We start from the raw sequence: 20,759 nt of genomic DNA, 5'->3' as shown, positions 1-20,759 counted from the left end.
CCACCCTATTTTTGCATTTTTGTGATTATCTCCCCTTTGAAAGGGACATGACCCTTCTTTTGAACAAACTTGAAAGCCCTTCACTCAAGGATGCTTTGTGGGAAGTTTGGTTGAAATTGGTCCAGCGGTTCTTGAGAAGAAGTCGAAAATGTAAAACGTTTATGACGCCGACGACGACAGACAACGGGCAAATTTTGATCAGAAAAGCTCACTTGAGCCTTTGGCTCAGGTGAGCTAAAAATATAAATGCTCACCATTTACGAATATCACAGTTTATCATTCCTGTCGGTGCATGGAGTAAACTGCCAATCTGCAAGATATTTAATTATCAAATACTTTTATGCTATTCTCTAAACTGAGCACACTAAAAACTGTAATTCATATAATACAACACAAGAGATGTTTCTAAAACACATATGCCCCCCAAGTTGCAAAATTGAAAGGGTTATACCCGTGCCTCATTTAATTAATAGTAGTTACAGCAATTCAAAATATTGAGCAGACAATACCTTCCTATGTCAAGAGTGGACTGACCATGTGACCTAAGAATCAATAGGGGTCATCTACTCCTTATATATGCTGTACAAGTGTACCAAGTTTGTTGTCAATCAACCAATTAATTCGTAAAATATAGGAAACATCCCCCTTAATGTATTGAATAGTATGGAGGAGAAAGCATGGGCAGGAAGATAGACATGAACTCTGATAAGCCATATAGGAGGAGAAGCGTTCACAAACTATTTTATACCCTACACCCCTCAGATCCACTTTAACTTTAAGGATAGCAATTGGATCCTCCTGTCTCTACAACTTGCACATCTACAAATGGCATTGAAGCATTGTACAAATTCTCAAGTCTATCAGATAAGCCATATAGGAGAAGTGTTCACAAGGTATTTTAACATCCTCCACCCCTTTTAGATCCACTATATCTTTTAGGAAAAACTTTGGATCCTCCCATTCCGACAATATGCACATCTACAAATGACAATTAAGCATTGTACAAAGTTTCAAGTCTATCCAATAAGCCATATGGGAGGAGAAGAGTTCATAAGCTATTTTACATCTTCCACCCCTCTTAGATCCACTATAACTCTTAGGAAAACAATTGGATCCTCCTGTCCCTACAACTTGCACATCTACAAATGGCATTGAAGCATTGTACAAATTCTCAAGTCTATCAGATAAGCCATATAGGAGAAGTGTTCACAAGGTATTTTAACATCCTCCACCCCTTTTAGATCCACTATATCTTTTAGGAAAAACTTTGGATCCTCCCATTACGACAATATGCACATCTACAAATGACAATTAAGCATTGTACAAAGTTTCAAGTCTATCCAATAAGCCATATGGGAGGAGATGAGTTCATAAGCTATTTTACATCTTCCACCCCTCTTAGATCCACTATAACTCTTAGGAAAACAATTGGATCCTCCCGTCCCAACAATATTCACATCTGCAAATGACAATGAAGCATTGTACAAAGTTTCAAGTCTATCTGATAAGCCATATAGGTGGAGAAGCGTTCACAAGATTTTGTGACAGAAGGAAGGACGGACAGAAAGTACAAATACAATATGTCTCCCCCTGGAAGAGGGAAGATATAATTATATGTGTGCATGTTTATATACACACAGCACTAAACATGACCTAAAGTAATTCCACCCTCCTGTGATGTCATCAGATTTTGCAAAATCAATGATTTATTTAGATTTATGCATGATAGGAACATAAATTTTGTTAGTCTTTTCCGATAGTTATTGTAAAAAAAACAACCTGTTAAAACAAGAGGTACTGTGAGCAATCCTCACTAAGAATACCCCTCGCTTACCCCAATCTCCTAAAGGGTGTTGGAAATAGGTAAAACTTCAATATTATGATCCAAAAGGTATCTAGGAACACAGCATCTCCATGCGATGAAAAAAGCCATTAAAGAATTTAAATGGAAACCATATTGCTACTTTGATGTCCAGTGCGCGTGACCTTTGACCTTTTGACCCCAAAATCGATAGGGAACATCTTCATCCCATGGGTAGTCCATATATATGATATGGTGACGGTAGGTGGAAAGGATAATGCTTTAGAGCCCGGAAACCATTGCGTCTACAGACGGACGGACAGACAGACGGACAACCCGATTCCAGTATACCCCCCCCCCCCAAGTCTAAGTTATAGATGAATAATCAATGATACGATTTAAATCAAAATAGATGTGTGTAACATTTCACTATAAAGAGTTGTATGAAAATGTGATTTGTGGAAATAAATAATAATGCTATAATTCTAATTAGAGGCCTGTGATCTTAATCACATCCTAATTAGTGTTAGAGTCAGCCCCCTGAACTGGAGCATATCCTAATTAGTGTTAGAATCAGGCCCGTGAACTGGATCATATCCTAATTAGTGTTAGAATCAGGCCCGTGAACTCAATCACATGCTAATTAGTGTTAGAATCAGGCCCGTGAACTCAATCACATGCTAACTAGTGTTAGAATCAGGCCCGTGAACTCAATCACATTTCAATTAGTGTTAGAATCAGGCCCGTGAACTGGAGCATATCCTAATTAGTGTTAGAATCAGGCCCGTTAACTGGATCATATCCTAATTTGTGTTAGAATCAGGCCCGTGAAGTCAATCACATGCTAGTTAGTGTTAGAATCAGGCCCGTGAACTGGATCACATTTTAATTAGTGTTAGAATCAAGCCCGTGAACTGGATCATATCCTGATTAGTTTTAGAATCAGGCCCGTGAACTGAATCACATTTTACTTAGTGTTAGAATTAGGCCCGTGAACTCAATCACATTTAATTAGTGTTAGAATCAGGACCGTGAAGTCAACCACATGCTAGTTAGTGTTAGAATCAGGCCCGTGAACTGGATCATATCCTGATTAGTGTTAGAATCAGGCCCGTGAACTGGATCATATCCTAATTAGTGTTAGAATCAGGCCCGTGAACTCAATCACATTTTACTTAGTGTTAGAATTAGGCCCGTGAACTCAATCACATTTAATTAGTGTTAGAATCAGGCCCGTGAAGTCAACCACATGCTAGTTAGTGTTAGAATCAGGCCCGTGAACTGGATCATATCCTGATTAGTGTTAGAATCAGGCCCGTGAACTGGATCATATCCTAATTAGTGTTAGAAGCAGGCCCGTGAACTCAATCACATTTTACTTAGTGTTAGAATTAGACCCGTGAACTCAATCAAATTTAATTAGTGTTAGAATCAGGCCCGTGAAGTCAACCACATGCTAGTTAGTGTTAGAATCAGGCCCGTGAACTGGATCACATTTTGATTAGTGTTAGAATCAGGCCCGTGAACTGGATCATATCCTAATTAGTATTAGAATCAGGCCCGTGAACACAATCACATGCTAATTAGTGTTAGAATCAGGCCCGTGAACTCAATCACATGCTAGTTAGTGTTAGAATCAGGCCCGTGAACTGGATCATATCCTAATTAGTATTAGAATCAGGCCCGTGAACTCAATCACATGCTAATTAGTGTTAGAATCAGGCCCGTGAACTCAATCACTTGCTAGTTAGTGTTAGAATCAGGCCCGTGAACTGGATCACATTTTGATTAGTGTTAGAATCAGGCCCGTGAACTGGATCATATCCTAATTAATGTTAGAAGTAGGCCCGTGAACTCAATCACATGCTAATTAATGTTAGAATCAGGCCCGTGAACTCAATCACATTTTAATTAGTGTTAGAATCAGGCCCGTGAACTGGATCATATCCTAATTAGTGTTAGAAGCAGGCCCGTGAACTCAATCACATGCTAGTTAGTGTTAGAATCAGGCCCGTGAACTGGATCACATTTTGATTAGTGTTAGAATCAGGCCCGTGAACTCAATCACATCCTAATTAATGTTAGAATCAGGCCTGTGAACTGGATCATATCCTAATTAGTGTTAGAGTCAGGCCCGTGAACTCAATCACATCCTATTTAGTGTTAGAGACAGGCCCGTGAAGTGGACCATATCCTAATTAGAAGCCCATGAACTCAATCACACCCTAATTAGAACCCTGTGAACTCAATCAAATCCTTATTAGTGTTGATTCTGTACCTCCACTTACAAAAGATTTTTAATATGCATATCGGGTACGAGTTAATACTAGGCCTTTAGTAAAAACGAAAGTAAATTGTATGACGTATGCAATTTGTGTGTGTTTGAGTTCACGGAACTTCCGATTGTATCAGTTCACGGGCTTATAGACCCTGCCAAGTTACACATCTTGCATACAATATACATACATGCTGTTACAAGTAATGTCAGTTGTCGAATGATACAAAGCCAATTGCGAACACTTTTGACTCAAAAACGTAAACAATCGTTACTAGCTCTTAACTATTCGTAACAGCACGTTATCAACACGTTAACAGGTGGTGATTTACACGTAAAAGCTAAGCTAAATCGTAAATTTCCGTAAAATACTCGTAACAATCCCTAAATCGTAAATGTGTGCCGTAAATGCATCGCAAGAACTCGTAATAAACCGTAAATGGCCGATAAATACTCATAAATACTTTTAAAACGTTCTTAAACAACTCTTTAAAGTGTCTAAATCGTAACAATCCGTTTACTTTTACAGATTTGTGGAATACGTAAGGATTCGTAAGAAAAATCCGTGAATGTGAAGGTACCATTATCATTGGTATGCAATATCATCTAGTGTTTTTTCTTTATATATGTACTGTGTCAGTTGTATATTAGTTTTTGTGTTAACATACTGGATCATCTGTATTGTAGTAAAAATATAGTACAGAATTAAAATTGAACAGTGTTCCTTGCTTTAATGTAAAATTTAAACGGTACCAATTTTGATGCACCAGATGCGCATTTCGACAAATAATGTCAATAATGTCCCTTCAGTAATGCTGAAGCCTTTAAAACATTGGAAATCCGAAATGATAATAAACTTTGAAGAGTTGGAGAAAAAAGATTGAGTGCCAATAAATGGAGTCAAATTCACCCAAAGATCAGAGCAATGCAAGAGAGAGAGAGAGAGAGAGAGAGAGAGAGAGAGAGAGAGAGAGAGAGAATCCTTAAGTTTGAAATAAATTTCTACATTTTATCATAACAATTGAATTTAAATTATATCCATATTTTCAAGCTAGTAACGAAGTAAATAGCTACTGGACTGTTGAAACCCTCGAGGACTAACAGTCAACCATCTCGATCCAGGGCTTACACGGTTCCAATTTTTATTCACAAGATACGCTTTTCGACAAATAGTGTCTCTTTCAGTGATCTGTTTCCGTGAAAAGATTATCTCAAAAGAAATATATTTATCATTAACTGTAATCTAAAGGAAATGCCGAAAGGTCTTGGTGCCGAAACGTCCAGAATTCAGGAGAACTCATACTCAGAACTTTGGGTACGAGTTCTCCTGGCCTGGAGAAAAACTTTGTCATTATAAAATGCTTGATAAAAAAGGTTGATACAACATGTAGGTGTCAACATGATTCCTTGCACAGGGGCTAAGCCCGTTTTGGGCCACTCTGTGATATCATAAATAAATTAAATAGACACCTAGTTTCTGAAGCGAGTGGGTAGTTTTTTTATCAGGTCTTTCTATATTTGGCTATATCGCATTCGCAGAGTTCGGGCCCAAAACGAATTTAGCCCCTGTTATTCCTAGCGTATAGATTTGTGCAAATACGAAACTAAGACACGTGGTCAGTTGCTGCAGAAATTCCGGTGAAAACAGGCATGGTCCAGCAAAAGGCCTGTAGTTAAGAGGGAAGGTGGATGGCCCCATATGAAAAGTAGATTTTTAAGAGGGGCAGATAGGGTTCTTGATTGTGCACAGTGTCTAAATCCTCATGGTTGGTACTCTGATGGTGTGGGGGTGGTGTGGATTAGCCCAAATGAGAGAAAATCAAAGCAAAAAAGGGTCACCTGCTCAAAGCCTGTTTTGTGCACCAGCACTAGTCAGTATTTATAGATTACATGTAGTTTAGGGTCATAATTTAATAAATTTATTAACTACACCAATATGAAATACAAGTATTGACATAAAAGGGAAATATGATTTTTCATTAGTCTGCAATAATCTGACTTTGATGTATACCCCCTACCCACATGCTTCAGAACCAAAGATACTATCCCCTGCCACCTTTATCAAATAGAAATTTGGGTACGAGTTCTCCTGGAAAAATTCGTCATTTTATAGAAATCTGGGTACTAGTTCTCCCCCAAGAATTTTTTTTTTTCTTTTATCAAATAGAAATTTGGGTAGTTCTCCTAGAAAAACTTTGTCATTTTATAATATGAATTTTGGTACCGGGTTCTCCTACGGAATAAAAAAAAAAACTTTGTAATTTTTGTCATAAAATTTTGGGTACGAGTTTTCATGACCAGAGCAAAACTTTGTTATATGGTACGAGTTCATCAAATAAAAATATGGGCGCGGGTTCTCTTGTAGAAAATACTTAATTAATGATTATTTAATTATATTAAGGAAAGTCCGTGCTTTTACGTATCCAGTTTTAAATTTTAAACAGCGACTAGAAAGTTCCAGTTATAACTTCTTTGTTTGATGTTTGTAGTTTATGAGAACTGTACGAGTCAAATTTAGCATTCAAATGTGAATCTTAGATATATTTACCATGAATTATTATAGTGTGAAGTCCTCACTAGTTCCAATGGTACAAAGCAATGTAATATCTACATTGAAAGGCTCATAGGTTTAAAAGGTTCATAGCTAGCAATCTTAGCCTGAACAAGATAAAAATCATACATAGGCGTGATCCTCACAGTGGAATTCACACTGAATTTTAGGGAGTGTGTTTGGTTCAAAGAAACCCAGAATTATAAATCCTCAGAAAATCATCAGCAAAGTTGTTGAATATTTGAACTCTTCTTCACAAGTACTTTCAAGAAACAAAATTATTTGTACATGAGCTGTAGTTGCTAGAATCTACATATATGTTACACTATATTTATTTTTTCTATAAGTATGAGATAGCATGTATGTATTTTTATGCATTATATGATTGATAGCCAAACAAAAAAAGAATAACACACACACTAAAAAAAATTGTGAGAAAAAGGAAGGGGTGGGGGTGCCCCCCCCCCCCCTTGTGTTCTAATTGTCTGGTAGAACAAAATTTTCAGTATGTTTTGCATATATATATATTGTCATATTCTGTTAATCTTGATTTTAAGACTGTATTTGCTGTTACAATTTACTATTTTCAAAGTGTGCAAAGAATAATTGTAAAACTTAAATTTAAAAATGGGGGTTTACATATTCAAGAGACCATTTTGCAAAATATCTCTGGTCAACTATGGTAAAATATGTTTTTTTGTTAACCTTAGATATAATTCTAAATATTTTTAAAGAAAAACTGGCATGTAAACAATTTAGATTTTGAGAATTTTTCAAAATTGCGATATTCTGTGATTTTTTTCTGAAGGATGTGAGCAGATTAAACAGCAATTGTGTATGTTTTCAATTGAATATCTTTAAAAATTCTCTCAGTAAATGAATAGCTATTGGTTTTTATATATTATAGCTTAATATGATGTGCTTTGGTGCATATTTTTAATAAAACATGAGATAATGCATTCTTGTGTTTGAATTTGGCTTTTGCATTTGGGGGTATATGTCAACTGTAGCACATAGTATAAAAATAAACCTGCAAAGGTATGTCTTATATGGACTTTTTAGTTAGTTTATGAGTTGTTAAAGTTATTTAAATGGAAAAAAAATTGATTGACAGAAATTTCTAATAGTATTTACCTACCTTAATAAATATCTATAGATCTATAAACATAATATATACATGTAAAAGAAACAAATCATTACAGAAATGTCAAGACAAACTAAACAGATCCAAGTGAACAAAACAAATATATGCACAAACAAACTATAAGGTTACATGGTAAGAAATTATACAAGTGAACAAAACAAATATATGCACAAACAAACTATAAGGTTACATGGTAAGAAATTATACAAGTGAACAAAACAAATATATGCACAAACAAACTATAAGGTTACATGGTAAGAAATTAGACAAGTGAACAAAACAAATATATGCACAAACAAACTATAAGGTTACATGGTAAGAAATTATACAAGTGAACAAAACAAATATATGCACAAACAAACTATAAGGTTACATGGTAAGAAATTATACAAGTGAACAAAACAAATATATGCACAAACAAACTATAAAGTTACATGGTAAGAAATCATACAAGTGAACAAAACAAATATATTCACAAACAAACTATAAGGTTACATGGTAAGAAATCATACAAGTGAACAAAACAAATATATGCACAAACAAACTATAAGGTTACATGGTAAGAAATTAGACAAGTGAACAAAACAAATATATGCACAAACAAACTATAAGGTTACATGGTAAGAAATTATACAAGTGAACAAAACAAATATATGCACAAACAAACTATAAGGTTACATAGTAACAAAATATACAAGTATATATTGAAAAATAAATGAACATATAATATCAAGTTAGCAATAATTAATATTCCTGTACTCCTCACCTGGGGGGGGGGGGTATAGGCTGTCGAGCTTTTTCTGAAGAGATTCCGTTGACAAACTGCCTTCTTCGTACTCATCCCATACTTTGACGATCTTGGCGTGACTGTAAAATTGAAACGATAGGGGCCTATATATGACGATGGCGAACACAACAAAACCAATAGGCTAATAATTATTTCATTTGTTTCTCCGCGCGTTAATATAACAATGCATGTTTACTATATTTATAAAGAAAATATGAAATGTGTGTGTACATTAAGATGACCTCCTTGGCGGACTTCTGCTGGTATCTATACAGTTTCCTCTCACTGCAGAGGGCGCAGATCGGCTTATTTCATAAGAAACTCTACCAACAAATACAGGTTGACCTTGACGCGCCCCTGAGATAATAAATAAAAGGAATTATCAATGTGTTACCTTTGCCGGGGGGCATTTTATGAATTTTACACAATATTCTATGTTTTTATTAAATATTCTTTATAAATAATTTATTTTGAAATAGTTTTCCCCTCAATATATTCAAAATTCAAATATCTGTGTCCTGTCTACATTCATCCGGATATGCTACCCCTCGGTATCGTCACGTTGTTGGTCCGGATCGTTCGCTTATATACATGTTCGGACCAGGACTCGATAGGTCACACGGTACTCATCATCCACGTGTCCTCCACATAGCACAGGGGGTCCAAGAGGAGGGGTTGTTGGGCTGTCGACAGGACAAGGTGATCAAACGCTGCCCAGGTGTGCTCTGCGGACAGGAGTGGAACGGCTGTCACTTTGCGGACAAATTGGTTGACGTCATCTGCTCGCTCCTGGTATGGAATCTGTAAGAAATCAAACAATCATTAATCATATGATATAATGTAAGCTATAAATATTTAATTGGTTATTCTAATATTTTACTTTATTTCCCACTAAATTTATTTCCGTTATGAAGAATTTTAGATTACATGTAACATACCTGGAGCCCCAAGTTCTGCACCTTCTGGAACACTGCCTTCCTCCAATGAAACGCACATCCTGTGATAGAAGTTTCGAGGAATACACGCCGCAGAGCTTTCCTTATCCCCGCTTCGAAGTCGACCATAAATGAACGCACGGCAGGTTCCTGTGAAGGTGCTGGATGAGGTGATGGATGAGGTGCTGGATAAGGTGCTGGATGAGGTGCTGGATAAGGTGATGGATGAGGTGCTGGATAAGGTACTGGATGAGGTGCTGGATAAGGTGCTGGGTGAGGTGCTGGATAAGGTACTGGATGAGGTGCTGGATAAGGTGCTGGATGAGGGTCTGCAAAACCTTAGGGGTAAAATCAAGAATTAAAGATAGATATAAAAAGTGTAGGTCGTTTCAAATCAAAACGCTGTTTCAATTCTATTTTCTCGTAACATATAATTATATAGAAGTATGTATATACTTGTACATGTAGTATATACATGTAGATAAGTATATATTCTTGCTCTTCATGTGGCTCTGTAGGTCTAGTAAATGATGCAGACACCTTCAAAGAAGATTGAAAATTCCAATCCATCACTTTCTCCTATCGTTCGGAAAATCTTCCATGCTGTCTGAAACAGGGGTGGTGCTAATGGGAAAAAAGATCGAAGTAAATTATATATTTTCATCGGAATTGAAATACATCATATATGAATATTATGAAGTGCATTGTTATCATAACATCATATATGTTCAATGCAATAAATCAATAGAATTACTATACAAACCCTCCAACTCCCATATCTTCTACAACACCCCTCACACTGTCTGGAACATCTAACGCCTGCCTGCCCGTCTATCTATCTAATCGAAAAACTGCATGGCTATCTAACGCCTACCTGCCGTCTATCTATCTATCTAATCGAAAAACTGCATGGCTATCTTCATGAACCATAAAAAAATTCACTTACTTGTTTTGCAACAAAGGGCATGTTGCTTCAGACGAACCTTCTTCTCTTCCACTGACAGCCAACAATGAGGTCACAGAGTACACATTTCTTGTACGCGCCGTGTGATTGGTCCGCGAATAATCTCGAGACAAAACAATGTCTTTGCGAACCAAATGACATTTGACCACGGTGGTACTGTCACCTTACGTTGTTCTTACTCCAATTTAACGAATTGACTGCTATCTTCTCCTTCCTCAACTCCTTCTGCTACTATCACCTATGGCGAAAAGTGCAGTCGAAGCACCATTGAAAAAATACGTGTTTCTGGTTGTGACTGAGGCTTTACGTTGCCTAAAATATATACTAATGTATCGCACGGCTGCCATTGCAAATTTGAGAGACATCTTTTTTCAGTCTTGTATAGATTTTAAAGTATAATTTTGAAATGTATTTTTAAATTAAATGAAATGGAAATTGCCGTAGCCTTTTATACTGTTCACTATCATATCCGATATGATATTGCCGTGTAATGGTATCTTATGGTATATATGGAATATTAATTGGGTCAATGAAAGATAAAGATAACGAACAGTGATCAATTTCATAACTCCCATTAGCAATACAAAATAGAAAATAGGGCAAACACGGACTCCTGGACACATGAAAACATCTTACGACTAAAATCAAAATTTACAAACACTGCAATTTTCTTATTTTTCATCTCTTGTAGACTTTCGTAACTAATATGTAAAGTACACCTATGGTTTATAAAAGTTGAATACATACTTATGATCTTGTGATTGGTATTTGATTATCGGAAAGAATATTTTTTCAGCTTAGTCGTAAGATATTTTGTGAGTAAGGGCTAGGAGGAGTAAGCATCTCCTGTCGACCGGTCACACCCGCCGTGAGCCCTATATTCTGATAAGTTATATGGAGTTATTCGTAGTCAAAATCAGTGTGCCAGTGTGCCAAGAACGGCCTAACAATCAGTATGAAACACGTCAAACAGCATTTGACCCAGTGATAGGTTGTATTGATGAATTAAATCGTTATAACGACCATAGAATTTGCGAAATGCTTACTTCAATCGGGAATTGTTTGTCAATAGCTTGCCTCGATTTAAAAACTGACCATACGCAGAACACGCTCTTGCGTATCGAATCATCTGAGAGATATAAACACTACATGCAGGTGATAATGGAATATTGCTACATAAATATGGGAAGCTGACGATGGAGAAACTGAAATTATCCCCTTTGTCATACAGTTGAATTGTCAGTTTGCCGTTAATGTCTACTTTCAATAAAATATCTAAGTATTAAGTAGAAGTGGACGACTCTATGGTGTATTTTATTCCAAGCTGACAGGGATATATCGAATCGACACATGAATGAAAGCTATCATTGTTAATAGACAAAACGTCATCGATATATCTAAAAGTTGAATTGAAGGTCACAGCGAGATATTTTTTCTTCTCACGTAGAAGTTTTTGAATAAATTCTGCTTCATATGAATATAGAAACAGGTCAGCTAACAAAGGAGCACAATTCGTGTCCATGTGAATTCCAACAGACTGTTGGAAAAATTCTTAATATGTGATAAAACGAATCTTCTTTTGTCACGCCTTTGCTATAGATAAACCATAGCAAACAAGTTGACAAGTAGCAACATGTATCATATCAAATCCATTATATTTATCATGAAGAGAGTAAAAAATGATATTAGTGAATAAATATAGCCAAATAGCATTTAGATAACGTTTTGAATTTAGCTAAGTTCTTTAGTAGAATAAATGAAAATGGCCATCATCATTTAAATGGAAATTATGTGAGTCTTTGTATGTCAAAATCACGTAAATTTCAAGTGAACAACAATTCACGTGAAATTCATATGAGGCACATTTGCCTGTTTAGTGAATATCAGTTTAAAAGTTACTGTGTTTCTGCACAGTAAAACAACTGTGTTCCATTGACTTTCTGTCTTGTATTCGTTCCTATTGCCATTTTGAAAAAAAAATCCTCATTTCGATAGAAGAATTTTCTTAAAATGGCAGAAACCAATCCATAGAATTTCACTGATGACCCCTGTTTGTATATCTCCCAAATATCAACATGATGAATCAGATATTATCGTATATCATCAGGGTCACACAAAGGCTTGTCAATGCCCATGATAATGAGACGAATTTCAAAATCAGTTACGAATCAGTCCTCATACACCATTGTCTTGGTTCAGTGCTTCCATTTCTGACTCGGAAGACGGTTGATACAGAGAAGTAGTTTGATGCCGGCTGTTGGTACCCGTATCAGCCAATTTTCGTTTTTGTTTATGTCTGATAACTAACACAGCGATGCCAAACACAACAATGGAAACGATCGCAAGACTTATAACCAAGATTATAGTCTCAGTTCTACAAAGAAAATCAAAATAGAATGATCAAAATACTTAATTTCACTTAACAAATACATTATTCTATTTCATAAATAACAAATGTATATGTACACTTACGATTGCTTTGCTTTCTCGAGATGAGTCCTTGGTGCATCTGATGTAGTATTCATCTTCAAATCTTGTGGTCGCGATTCTAGTTTGGAATCTCGGGGATTTGTACCGTTAATTGTAGTGCAATCAGGAACTAGATGTAAAAAAATCCTCGCAAAATAAGCAAGTGTTAAAAAGGAATTTTCAAGTAAAGGTATTTAAAACAGTCTTTTGCATAATGCAGATTGAATGTGTGTACGTTTTCCTTATTCCCCAACAGGATATGAAATTCTTATCCATCTTGCACGATATTGTAGGTGATTTATCATATACTCATGAAATATTTCTAAATTAAATACATTGGTAGGACTTCCAAGATTCGAATCTGCTAGGACAGGGCTTGGTGAACTGTTTGCAATCTGCGTCATAGTTGTCTTGTATTCGTTCGCCCTGGAAGTTGTATTCCGCACAAAATCCTACACAAAACAAAATAGTTATATTCATGAATTATAAATGATTAACATTCATTCAATTGTATGATACCTGAATATATACGATTAATATTATTGCTAGTTTTTAATCGACTGATCTAGGTAAAAATAATACCCTACCTAACAGGAATATACCAGGAGCGCAGACTTCAATGGACTCATTCCTGAAGGCATTTGTAACACAGTGGTACTTGAAATTTTCAAGACTAGTGCAAGTTTGTGGGATGCTTGAGCAGTTTTTCTTTTCGGCGGCCGCTCTCCACGCCTCCTCCGTCCTTGGACACGTGGTGTAGGAAACGGTCAATATCGATGTTGGACAATTTTGGAAAGCTAGTGACTGGGTAAGAAGTATAACATGTAAATTAATTTTATTGAATTGAGCGAGATCCTTGTTTTCTCGCTACAATGAGATGTCAATATAGATGCACAAGTACACATAATTTCCAAGGCTATGTCAATTGTAACATTATAGTTGTCCAACGATATATATTCAGTTGATTACTACATTATGAGTCTAAGTGATTTGGTAAGGAAATGTTATTTGGTATTTGGGGCGGATCCAGGAATTGTGGTTGGGGACGCAACTTTGTGTGGCAGGGGTCTGGGGGCTGCCTTGAGGCCCGCAGTGGGTCCTGGACGAAGCCCTGGTGGGGTCCAGGGGAAGCTCTTGGATTTAACAGATTTTATAGGGCTTGAAATATGTCTCCTAAGTAGTCATTTTTGCTATTTTCTGTCATCTCTTGGACATTAATAAAATGGCGCAAATTTCAATGATTTTTTTGGGGGAAAAAAAGAAAGTTCTCCCAATCAAAGTAATCCAAAAAATCAAAGATTTTGTCATCTATTTGTCTGAGAGTGAGAGAAATTATTGCTTCGTTTTATCATTTTCATTTTTCTAAACAATAGGCCATGGTTTACCTTAAATTTGAAAATCTGGGGGAAGGGAGTTGGGGAATTGGCTGCTGGCTGCGCCCCCTTTAAATCCTCCACTGGGTATACAGACACTTTTATCCAAGTGAGAGGAATGTATCGTAAAGCGCGATATACCCGGTATACATTGCATTGGTGATTCACTAGGTATACTGTATGTATATGGCGTAAAGCGTAAAACCCCTGTGCTAAAATTAAATTTCTCAACCGCATGTCGAACGAAGCAATACAGAGATATTATAACACTACTTAGATCATTTTTGTGTATATTTAAAATCTAATGTCTAAACATCATTTTTTTTTTTTTACTTAAATCCTTCTTTTTTTTTATACAAATGGCTGTGAAACATGTTATATTAAATCATACAAAATGTGAAAGTTACTACAAGAGAAAGCTACACAGAAATTTAAATTTTGATACAATTGATAAAACATATTTTTATTAGAGTGTATTGTCGGCAAATCCAAAAGGTAACTGCCTTTATAACTATATATTCTGTAGGTTATTGAACTTCTTGACAGCGTTGGTATTCCCCGTTTCCAAAAATAGTCAATATTGAGGAGCGGCCGATGTTAAAACGTGGGGGAAATAAGAATTCAATTTTTATTGTTTGGAATAATTATTCCTTATCAATAATATGCAAAAAATATTTTTGTTCAGAATCTCAAGATACTGTACGATTGACTGCCAATAAATACCTTAGACAACATCAACAAAAATGATACAATTTTATATATTTAATTTCAATAGTAAGATAAAATGGAAGATAAAAAGAAATAAATGCGACTTACGTATTCAGCGTTTAAATGGATTAGAAATAAAGCTGGAAGGAATAATGATGCTTGAACGTCCATCGTGGCAACAGCATTTAAAGACACTAAAAATCATGTCTATATATATATATATGCATATTAGCTGCGCATTGTGGTATTTAAACGCGTGATAAATATCTCTTATGACTTCCATCGCGATCACTGCTCGCTTTATGGGTGTTGATAACATAATAGAAATAGATAGATAAGTACATAATTTCTCCTCCAAAATGTATGGATCACTTGTCTTTCCCATGCAAATTTCGATTTATGTAATCCTTTCCGAATTTTTGTAAGCTTTAGAGATTGGCCTTCTACCGGTAATAATAAAGCCGGTAGAAGGCCCGGCAATCTCTAAATAATACAAAAAGTGGGAAAGTCAAACGATCACATAAATCGAAATTGTGATGGGTTAGACAGGGAATCCATATATTTTGGAGAAATTATCGAAGCAAAAAAAAAAAAAAAAAAAATCAGAGGGGGAAGGGGGGGATAGTACTGTCCATACATTAGATGCCTGTGGATTTCAAGACCCCATGCCATCAAATAGCCTACTGATGTTTAACTATCATTTTAAATAGATTAGAAGTCGTATGAACTTGTGTACATTTCATTTATGAATTATCGTAATAAAAATAGTCTAAAATCTGTAATGGTAATCCCATTTTCCTTTTTATACGATTGATTGAATATTGTTTTACGCCCCTCTCGAGAATATCTAACTCATATGTAGATGTCACCACAGTCTGATTAAAATCAAACCTCTCACTTCGCTCAACTATCCGTATATCGAGCGAAGTGAGAGGTTTGATTTTAATCAGACTGACGTCAACACTGCCGGTGAAGGGCTGCAAAAGGCCTAAGTTCGGCGCTTATGGCCATTGAGCAGGAAGGGATCTTCATCGTGCCACACCTGCTATGACACGGAACCTCGGTTTTTGCGGTCTTATCCGAAGGACCACCTCTTTCGACAAGCAAAGAGGTACTGAGGACCTATTCTAACCCGGATCCCCACGGGATACGAATAACCACAATATTGAAATAGAGCTAAAGTGTTCTTGTAGGTGTAGAGTACCCTAAATGTGGCAAATGTATCATGAATGTCATTTGTTGTACTGGCACACGGTTCGTCATAATCAGCTAGTGTTTCCTCATGTACATGTGTCCCAATTTAAGTATACAATTCACAAATCGTTGTTTTTAATAGGGGAGGGGGGTGCTTCTATATTTTTCAATTGTAAGTTATACATAAAAATTGCTTGCGTTTAATTATGTAGCAAGTATTTACTTTCTCACTTTACATCCCCGCTGTTCAAATATTATTTTAATGGAAGAAAAAAATATATAGATTTTTTAATAAGCATGTTTAGTTATCAGTACTGATATAGTATATGGAATATAAATTCTGAACTTCATGATTTTCTTTTTGAATTTCAGAATGAAAGGTTTATTTACAGTTTTAATTCAACTGAATTTTACAATTAATAATAAAAAAAATAAAAATTACACACTTTTGAGATACTAGTGTAGGTATATTACAGGTATTTAAGCCTAGGCCTAATAAACATGAAATTATACGAATATCGTTGACTGATAGAGTTTATAATGTAGATAAAATATGAAAATAGAATATAATTTTGAGTAGATTTATTCAAAGTCTACGTTCATTGATGGAATGTGTTTTTTGTGATACAATGATAACCAACCGTTATGTAATTTAGTAATACATACTTCCAGTTTTTTTAACAAGCGGTTGCACGGCTACCCATGTCCTAAATCATAATGTATCGGTTACGCAAGAAAATTCGTTTGAAGAGTTTCCGATTATGAGTTAAAAGATAAAAAAAGCCGCTTTGACAGGTAAGTAGATCTGAATTTTTCATGTTTATGATAATTTAACCAATGTTGACGAAAATCGGGGAATGTAGTCAGCTGTAGAAATGATTAAAGTACACGAAATAACCACAATTACCCATATCTAAAGCGGCAAGACGACACGAGATGATTTTTCGAGAGGAAAAAGGGGTTGAATTTTGAATATTTCTCACGATTCTTGATTGTCAGGGTCAATATCGGCAAAATCAGCTAACCAGTAGAAATAAGTTGACCACTATAGGGACGGTTTGTGCATGTTGAAATTAAAATATTCTACTTTTTTATGTTGGTGTTTGTAATTTGCCAAATTTCCTATCCAAACGGGTCAGGTAATGCTTTAGGGGATAAGTTATGATTTAATGGATTGGATATGATTTAGAGGAAAAGTTGTTTAATACACATCCGCTGCATCTTTTGTTATTACAAAAGGGATGCACCGTGTAGTGTAGAATTTTTTGCTATTTCCAATGGTCTGGTTGATCAAGAAACCAACCGTCATGCGACTAGGATTAAGTTTATATTACTCGGTACCAGAAACATTTGAAAACCAAGTAGTATTTCATGAAACATTGCGTCTGTGTTTATTAGCAAACTTTGTGTGCGGAGAGCACTGTTTGTCAATAACCTCTTAGACTCATTTTCTACCTGAGCAGAAAAAATACATGCAAAAATACAAGTACTGATATTATACTAAAGTTATTTTTGCCGCTAACTTCTGCTGTTCCTATGCAAAGATTCATCGAGTGTTTTCATTTCCATCCTAATACAACATACACTATTTATTCTGTTATTTTGTATTTTACAGATAGAAAGAACTCAGCACAGCCGTGAATATAGAGGGTGCGACAGAGCTCACCAAGAAAAGGGGAAACTGACTTTGCATATGGAAATTCAACATGGCTTTAAATTAACATCGGTCACTTACTTGTTTTGCTTTTGTTCTTGTTGTTTGGTATTTAACATTAAAGAGAGATTACTTGAGTGTGGTTTCTGGTTATACCTACTTCCGTTCAGATTTATCAGCAATTTACAATCTGGGTTTACTTTAATTTATATTTTGATTTGTCTCAGTCTTTGGATAATAAAAGAATGATTGGTACAACGTCTGATTTTGTGTCCACATTGTTTGGTTACCGACGGATGTACGGAAGTGCAGTATTCATGGCAACAAATCCATCGTGTCGGAGATTTTGTATACCCATATATTTTCTTTCTAAATCTAGTATCCCATGGGTAGAGGTACATATGTACCCTCTTCTACGACCTAAAACATGTACTAAAATTGCAATCTTGTAATGAACGCAACTAACTTATTCACTTTTTCTGTTTTATTTTATTATCAAATAGTCAAAAAAATATTTATTTTCGGACGAGGGCACTGAGGGAGAAAATAAATTCATTTCTTTACGTTTTACATTTCGTCATTTTTTCGTTTTTTTTCCGTAAATACATTTCGCGGGTTTTTAAGCTCATGCACGAGCGCTTTTGCCCTTAGTATATATACTACTACTGGTCAGTGTTCGGGCAGTGCGAGGTTCGTTACAAGCAACAAAGGTCGCTTTTGTATTTCTGTGCCTTGGCCTTGGCCTTCCCTCCCACCCAGCCCATTTTCAGTTTTGAATTCGTCTGTTTTCATTGGTGATTTTTCAGCTTTCTCGATTTGATGTTTGCTTATTTATAAAAAGCGATCTTGTAACGAATGCAACCAACCTATTCACTTTTTATGTTTTGTTGTATTATCAAATAGTCAAGAAAATATTTATTTTCGGGCGAGGGCACTGAGGGAGAAAATAACTGATTTTAATCAGATTGAGTTTGTCTTGTTCTATTGATTGATTGGTTGATGTTTTCCGCCATACTCAACAATTTTTCAGTTGTCTGTTGGGGCCCAGTGTTTTATTGGTGGAAGAGATAATCCAGATACAATGTACCTGGGAAGAGACCACCGACCTTCCGCAAGTAAACTGGGAAACTTTCGCACTTTCCGGCGCGAGCGGAATTCGAACCCGCGCCGACCAGAGGTGAGAGGCCGTGTGATTTTTTGCTCTCTTGTCCTGTCTTGTTCTATTGAAACGTTTAAGTTCCTTGTCTTGTTCATTTAACATCAACACGTCTTTATCAAGAAGTCAATTTGTCGCCGATTTGAACAATTAAACAACTTTTTAACTCGATAATTTTCCATCTTTATGCACTCAACGACATATTATTTTCGACTTGGTTGGATTTAATTCCACAGTATGACTTGTAGCTTATCGCCAAAAATGAAGCAAAAAAAAAAAAAAAAAAAAAGAAGAATGTCGTCCAGGTTTTTACACGACTTTTGAAAGATGATATTTGTTGTTAACCGCAAAAATATATCGACAAGATGCCAATTTTATGATAAAAAAGACTATTTTTGACGATATCTTCTCATTTAATCAACGAAACGACTGAATGAAGTTGAATTTAATTACACCGTCTTGATACTAACCGCAACATTAAAAGGGATGTTTACTTTCTATACTACCTATAGGTAGGATATCCGTGAATTTCGTTGTCTTTTGGTGAATGAAGAGCGCTAAGATTTCCCGAGTAAGTTCATTTATGCACCATCTTGTGGAAGTGGATAATTTCATTATTCTTTCGCCTGGTGATTAGGTTGCCCCATCCGACTTCTTTCAGAAGCCTTTCATTGGATACTAATTTTGTTGCACCCGAGACAATTCTAGCCGCATCTGTGTTCAGATTTTCAAGTTTATTACGTATATTGGACGATATATTATCCCATATAATATCTGTGTATCCAAGAATTGGTCGAACATGAGAGAAATATAGCATTTCTAATGATCTGAGATTTAGAATAATTTTTTTTTCCGAGTACATTTAGTTTTGAAGATGCTTTTGCTAGGATCATTTCTACATGATTATTCCAATGACCATTATTTGAAAATATGAGTTCTATAGGTGTTTGTGGCACTTAACCTCCTGAATAGGTATTCCAGAGAAGTATAACAAGACGTTCTGTTTTGGAAGAATTAAAGGTGACCAGCCACTGGTTGGTCCATTTGCTGATTTAGTTAAGCATATTGCTAGAGCGAATGGGATAATCTACAACTATGAATAGAGTAGTATCATCTATAAACAGGCGTGTGTTAGATCAGATATCGTTGACAATGCCATTGATGTATATAAAAAAGAATAGTGAGCTAAGTATAGAACTCTAAGGGACGCCTGCTTTTATTTGACTCCAACTACATTCATTGTTTTTAAGAGTAACCCTTTGTTTTCTGTTTGTTAAATAACTTTAAACCCAATACACCAGCAAACCATTGATACCAGCTTTGCCTAATTTGTAGAATAGTCATCTCTGCCATACCCATTTGAAGGCTTTACTGATATCACAAAAGACAGTTCTAATTTCCTTACCAAAATCAAGATCTTTACCTATTTTGTGTGTTAAGTCTAGTAATTGGTTGACAGTAGAGTATACCCTGGTATGAACACAGGCACCTGACGTATGGATATAAATACCCCCCCCCCCCCCCTTATGATATTTTGTTTGGTGGCAATTTCTCTGAAATGTGTGGATTCCCTGTCTATCTCATCCCCTATGTAATCTTTTCACGCTTTTTGTAAGCTTTGGGGATTGGCCTTCTACCGGTATGATAAAATACACAAGGTATGAAACAAAAATTGGTAAACAAACAGGGGGTCCCCGCTTCGGACCATATTTTTCAAGTAATTACAGCGTTACTTACGGAATTCAGGC

At 35.8% G+C, this 20,759-nt stretch overlaps 2 protein-coding genes and 1 long non-coding RNA gene across 3 annotated transcripts in view; all 3 read right to left on the bottom strand.

The window, feature by feature from the left end:
* Positions 1 to 4,108, bottom strand: part of LOC125667132 (uncharacterized) — an 8,479-nt gene extending 4,371 nt beyond the window's left edge. Inside the window, exon 1 of the long non-coding RNA XR_007367037.2 lies at positions 255 to 4,108. This is a non-coding gene — a long non-coding RNA (uncharacterized LOC125667132). The remainder of the gene's footprint in view (positions 1 to 254) is intronic.
* A 2,835-nt stretch (positions 4,109 to 6,943) lies between these two features.
* LOC125675446 (uncharacterized) lies at positions 6,944 to 10,830 on the bottom strand. The gene is made up of 4 exons (XM_048913098.2): positions 10,034 to 10,830; positions 9,497 to 9,831; positions 8,790 to 9,359; positions 6,944 to 8,638 (listed from the first exon to the last, which is right to left on the bottom strand). The coding sequence occupies exons 1-3, from the start codon at positions 10,155 to 10,157 to the stop codon at positions 9,174 to 9,176; spliced, it is 645 nt and encodes a 214-aa protein (XP_048769055.2). The 5' UTR covers positions 10,158 to 10,830; the 3' UTR covers positions 6,944 to 8,638; positions 8,790 to 9,173.
* A 925-nt stretch (positions 10,831 to 11,755) lies between these two features.
* Positions 11,756 to 15,610, bottom strand: LOC125682745 (uncharacterized). The gene is made up of 5 exons (XM_048923349.2): positions 15,116 to 15,610; positions 13,514 to 13,730; positions 13,262 to 13,378; positions 12,930 to 13,056; positions 11,756 to 12,831 (listed from the first exon to the last, which is right to left on the bottom strand). Exons 1-5 carry the CDS (start codon positions 15,176 to 15,178, stop codon positions 12,633 to 12,635), a joined length of 723 nt encoding a protein of 240 aa, XP_048779306.2. The 5' UTR covers positions 15,179 to 15,610; the 3' UTR covers positions 11,756 to 12,632.
* Positions 15,611 to 20,759: the final 5,149 nt, after the last annotated feature.

This window comes from Ostrea edulis, chromosome 3 (genome assembly GCF_947568905.1).
Source record: "Ostrea edulis chromosome 3, xbOstEdul1.1, whole genome shotgun sequence".
Classification (NCBI taxonomy): Eukaryota; Metazoa; Mollusca; class Bivalvia; order Ostreida; family Ostreidae; genus Ostrea; species Ostrea edulis.
Note: the sequence above shows the minus strand (reverse complement) of the source record. Positions and strands in the feature narration are given on the sequence as shown.